The sequence below is a fragment of the Mugil cephalus genome, chromosome 5, assembly GCF_022458985.1.
Source record: "Mugil cephalus isolate CIBA_MC_2020 chromosome 5, CIBA_Mcephalus_1.1, whole genome shotgun sequence".
Taxonomy (NCBI): domain Eukaryota; kingdom Metazoa; phylum Chordata; class Actinopteri; order Mugiliformes; family Mugilidae; genus Mugil; species Mugil cephalus.
In genome coordinates this window covers 29,267,866-29,273,696 of record NC_061774.1, presented here as the reverse complement: position 1 = coordinate 29,273,696, position 5,831 = coordinate 29,267,866, and the positions used below count along the sequence as shown (strand labels likewise).

Here is a 5,831-nt window from a genome sequence, read left to right as displayed (position 1 = left end):
GTGCATGGACGGGTCGTGTGGTTGGCCCAGTGGTCTCTTCTTCTCTGGTTAACCTCGGTTGTTTTGTGGCTGTGTCGTTGCCATGGCGCCGGCCGTCCATCCTCCTTTTGTGGCCCCGCTAGCTGCGGCTAAACCCGGAGGTAAATTATAACCCTGAGCAAACAGCGGCAGACAAGTGAAAAGGAAGCTGCTCCCAGAAAGCAGCAGCAGATTGATGGAGGTGGAGGCGCTGGAGGTGTCGTTCCATTACATTAAAACCTTCCTGAACAACAAGACGCCTGTGAAGAGAGGGGAAGAGATTCATAACGGCCGACAGACGCCACAATGAACTGTATTTGATCACGCTTCGGGTCTGTGTGCAGAGACGTGATGAAGTGACGAGGAAGAGGAGGAGGAGGAAGAGAAGGAGTAAAGGTCTGACATCAGTCTGGACAAACTTAGTCCCTTTAGTTTCTCTGGTTTTATACATGAAATAAATAAAAAACATCCTCAAACAGGTCGAAGAGAAACGCACCAAAGTCCAGGCAAAAAACGACCAATTTAACCGGATCCTGTTCCTACAGAGACACAACAAACACAGACTCTCTCAAACATACACACGTATGAACCTGGCAACCTTTTCTCTTTATTCTCTCATTTTCTACATAAAATGAAAGAAAGTGAAATAAATCAGATGAGTTCTCTGCATTAAAACACAGAGAGAGGATCCGTCCATCCACCCAGACCTCCACCCTCCTCCTCCTCCTCTGACAACTACAAAGGAAAAGTTTACGCCACGTTCTCTCATCCTCAAAGATTTAAAAGAGAAACGCACCAAACTCCAGGCAAAAAACGACCAATTTAACCAGAACCAGTTCAGATTCAGATTCAGAAAAGTTTTTTTGTCCCTGGGTAAAATTAAGGCACAAAGACACAAACATAAAGGAACAAATAACTCAAAATAAAACTAAATTAAATAACTAAATGTTTAAACTTCCCAATGTGTTCATGAGGAGGATGAAAGCAGGTCTGCAGGAGTAAAGAGACTAAAGAGGACGACAAGGAACAAACATCTAAAAATAAAACAACATCCAGGAAAATACAGGATATAAAGAAAGAAATAAAGATAAGTTCATGGGACTAAAAGAAAAAACGTTGCATCTGTAAAATGTTGAAACAACACAAACAGAAAATGTGTGGTTGTGAAGGGGCGAGCGAGCTTTGGTTTGACTGGTGCAGCACGGAGAGAGAGAGGGAGAGGGGCCATATGGTTTAGAGGAGCAATAACTTGAATTCACTCCAACAAAGGAGTAATTGAGAAGGGGAGAAGGAGCTGTGAGTCTTGACTCGACAAAGCTGTGAAAACTCTTCTTTCAGCCTAATGAAGCTGGAGGGTGTGTGTGTGGGGGGGGGGGGGGGGGGGGGGGGGGTCTGGACGTGATTTGTCATACAATCTGAATCTTTAGGGGAGCTGCAGCGGAGAGAGACCTCCTCTCCATATGTCTGCTTCGTTTGCATGTGAAAGCTGGAGGCTGTGTGTGTGTGCGTGTTGTGGTGTGGGGGGGGGGGGGGGGGGGGGGCACTCAAAGAGAACGAATATAGAAAATATATGAAAAGGTATAAAAATAACCAACGTGCAGCAACAGAAAATGGAAACAAAACAAATCTTCATCAGCTAAAGACGAATAAATGATCTAAATGATCCTCAAGAATCAAGAATCTTTATTGTCATTATGCAAGGCACAACGAAATTCTGTTCAGCAGCTCTTGGTATAAATGTACAGACCTGAGATATATAAATAATATAAATATAGAATAAGAAATATAAAATAGAATAACAAGTTAAAATAAAAAAAAAAAAAATAAAAATAAATAGAATTTAAGAATAAAATAAGATGAGATGAGAGGTAGTAGTGCAGTCCTGAGCCCAAAGAAGAGAAATACAGACAAACAGCTGGAAAAGAAAAGAAAAGAAAAGGAAAGAAAAGGAGAAGAGCTCGTCCTAGTGTAGAGACGTTGGTTTGGAACATGTCAGCAGATCAAACACAAACACTTTATCTTTCATCGGGTTAAATTTATTCAAGTTATTTGTAGAATCTGAATGAAATGTTTCTAATCGACACTCAGTGTCTCCAACAAAGAGGCAGAGGAGGTGATGATGATGGTGATGATGATGATGATGATGGTGATGATGATGATGGTGATGATGGTGATGATGATGATGATGATGATGACGGTGAAGGTGAGGATGAAGATGATATGCAGATGGGGGGGGGGGGGTCCTGACTCCGACATAGAGGTCGTGACCTGAGTGTTTCTTTGCAGACATCTGTAGCTGCTGCACATTCCCTGACATTCATCACCCTCCGACCAATCAGCTTCCTAGACCCCCCCCCATCCTGCAGCTCATCAGTATGCATACCCCCCCCCCCATCCGTCCATACGTCCTGGTCTGGGTCCGACCTGCGGCTGAGAGGATCTGAATAATAACCTATAAATAACCACGACTCCGCCTCTTTCTACAAACACACTCGTTTTTATTTTCATTGATAAACTGTTATTTTCACATTTCCTGAATCTTTGGGCCCAGATTAGAGCCTGTGTGCGGCCGCTTCAGGGCCACAGGCCGCGTGTTTCACACCTGTGCATTAAACCAAATGTGAGACCGACCCAGGGAGGAAACTTTGTACGTCACACTTTGTCTAAGTCAGAAGCCAGTTTGTGTTATTTGTGTTTGTGGATTAGATGTGATTATGTGTGTGATTCATCTATTTCCTCTACATTGTTCATTCAGTTTATTCAGCCTCCACCTAAAGTTTAACTCAACCTGATTCAGGATGAAATACTTATTGTTGTTTATTGTTGTTTCACACATATATATATAAATGTATGTGTATAAAATACGCAATTTTTTTCTAAAGTTTTGGTTTCAGCTATTTTTTCTTTTTCTTTTTACCTTTTTACTTCTTCAGTGTTTCTTTCATGTGATGAATAAACTCCCTCTACGAAGGTCGACGTCGCCCTCTGCTGCTGGAGCCTGAACACAGCATCAACAAACGCACACGTTTTAGTTTTTTCCATAAACATTTATTTTCAAGTAGTTTAAGAAAAAATAGATTTTTTTTTACAACTTTTTTCTTTATCTGATTTTTTATACAGTACTTTATGTGCATTTAGAAAAAAACAACAACAACAGGCCATCAGTTAATGAGGCAGCAGAGCAACGTAAAGATGACGGAAAAAGAAACCAGAGAAACCACACAGAGATAAATCAGAATCTGAACCGGATCAGAACCAGATCAGACTAAACATAAACCTGATAAAAGTGTAAAGTGGTCTAGACCAGCACTAAACTAGGTTAGAATGGGACCTGAACTAAATCTGATCTAAACTGGATCAGAGTGGATATAAAGTGAACTAGACCAAACCTTAACAGGTTGAACTAAACTGGAACAGACTTAAAACAGGTCTAAACCACATCTAAACAGAATCAGACTAAACTGAAACTGGATCAGACTAAACCTAAACCTGATAAAAACCAAATTTACACAGACCTAAAACGGATTAAACTGGATCAGATTAAAACTAAACTGGACAAAAGTGGATCTAAAGTGGACCAGACCAGAATTAAATAGGATGCGACTAAACCTAACTTGATAAAACCAGAACTAAACTGAACTTAAACTGGATCAGAGTGGGTTTACTCTGGGTCTGATTGGGCCTAAACTGAACCAGAGTGGATCTAAAGTGGACTAGACTAAATCCAGAGTGACTCTAAAAGGGATCTAAACGCATGTAAACCCTAACTGGATTAAAAGAGCTCTATGTTGATGAGATAAAGCCGAGGAGGAGGAGACGTTTGTTCTGAAGCTCTCAGCTGATTTACATTCAGAGAGTTTCAGTCGGACTCTGAACTCCATCACATGCAAACACACAACTTTGGCAACACATCAGGCTGAAGGTGGAGTGGCGGCTGGAAAATACGGCGGACATCTTGGTGGTGATGTCACAGTGCTTGGGGGGTGGGGCAGGGCTGGGGCGGAGCCTGCTGGGGTCACATGACATGTTTCTGGATGCCCGGGGTGAACTCCTTGGCGTTGGGGTTGAGACTGCTGTTCACCTGGAGGAGGAGAAGAAGGTTGTTTAAGGAGAAACACAAACTCAACCAGAACGAAGCCGACTCTCAGAACCAGCTCCTGATTGGCTGAACTCACCACCACCACCTCACAGTCCGCGTCTGATTGGACGTCCCCGTCCAGGACCAGGAGACTGATCTGCTCCTGCAGCTGGCTGACGGTGCCGGGGGGGAGGTCTCGGGACGGGATGAACCACTCCCACTGCTCCTCCTCCTCCAGCATCTCCTGGAAGCAGCGCTCGATGAACTCCTCCTCCCACAGCTCCTCCTCCACCTGAGGGACAGGTAACAACCAGGTAAACACCAGGTAACAACAACATGTCCCTGTCACAGCACAGAACTAGACAAGATATACGAGAAAACAAATTTAACAGGAAAATATTATGATAAAAATATACAAAACACATAGAGGAACAAATATAAAGAGGTGCTGTTTGTACCGTGTGACCTGGACACGAAACTGAGGCAGTGGTTTGTGCAAATAGGAGATTTATTAGTGCAAACTAAAGAAAAATAACCGTAACAAAACAACTGTAACAGTGTAAAGAACTAAAACGAGGCCAAGTCCAGGGTGTGTGTTATTATGACTGACTCAGTGATGGAAGTCTGCGCCGAATGACCTGGAGCAGCAGTTTTAAGGTGGAACAGAGTTTAACACACCTTAAATCTGACTTTCTCTGTCCCTTAAACCAACACACCGCCTTAAAACACGTAACCTTTAAACCCTAAGGTGATGATTTTCGTGTATTCAGATACCTGTCAGGTGCAGCGCACATATTTAAGGTGTCACTTTCATGTTTAACTCCATTTCCACCTTAAAAGTCAGTGGTTCTATGTGTTTAGATACAGAGAAGAACAAAGGCAATCCAGGATATTGTTCCTCCATAAATAGTTTTCTGTGTTGTCTCCCCCTGTCAGATAAACAAACACGTGTTTAACTGTATTTTCCTTGTATGTGACCAGACGCCAGGTAAAACTAAACTCTCTGAACAGGTGCGCGGCCCTGACTCCTCACCTGCCTGTTGAACTCCTCCTCGTTCTCCATCCACATGAACTCGGCGAAAGGATTTTCATCGGAGTTGAACTGGTTGTTCAGGATCACCTCGTTGATCGACATGTTCGACGAGCCGTCGCCGATTCTCGGGTCCTTCATGTCGGACTCTGACACAACAACAACAACAACAACAGCTAAAGGCTAAAAGCTAAAGGCTAACACCGACCTACGCGGACACTCCGCCCCGGACTCACTGTCACTCAGCTCGGTTACAACCACGACGGGAGACACGCACACGCCTTTTAAAACGCGGACGTACCTGGACGGGTGTGTTTATTCCGAGGAGAAGGACGAGTGGAACTCTTCTGACTGTAATGGCCGCGCTGTCCTGTTTGTTTACATCCACTACGTCACTCTGAGCTCGCTCCTGATTGGACCAGCCGCTCTGCTGCCTTCACGAACCTCGAGGAACCGCTTAAGTCAATCCGACCGAAGCGTCGGAAATTTGGCTCCCCCCCGTTCCTCTTCATTTTTAGATGGATGATGGATGAATAGATAATAGATGATGGATGGATGGATGGATGGATGGATGGATGGATGGATGGATGGATGGATGGATGGATGGATGGATGGATAAATTGATGGATGGATGGATGGATGGATGGATGGATGGATGGATGGATGGATGGATGGATGGATAAATTGATGGATAAATTGATGGAT

General features: G+C 43.6%; 1 protein-coding gene across 1 annotated transcript; it reads right to left on the bottom strand.

Moving 5' to 3' along the window:
* Nucleotides 1-3,977: 3,977 nt before the first annotated feature.
* Nucleotides 3,978-5,610, bottom strand: LOC125007847 (polyadenylate-binding protein-interacting protein 2-like). The gene is made up of 4 exons (XM_047584710.1): nucleotides 5,428-5,610; nucleotides 5,130-5,275; nucleotides 4,194-4,388; nucleotides 3,978-4,099 (listed from the first exon to the last, which is right to left on the bottom strand). The coding sequence occupies exons 2-4, from the start codon at nucleotides 5,265-5,267 to the stop codon at nucleotides 4,034-4,036; spliced, it is 399 nt and encodes a 132-aa protein (XP_047440666.1). The 5' UTR covers nucleotides 5,268-5,275; nucleotides 5,428-5,610; the 3' UTR covers nucleotides 3,978-4,033.
* Between the last annotated feature and the right edge of the window lie 221 nt (nucleotides 5,611-5,831).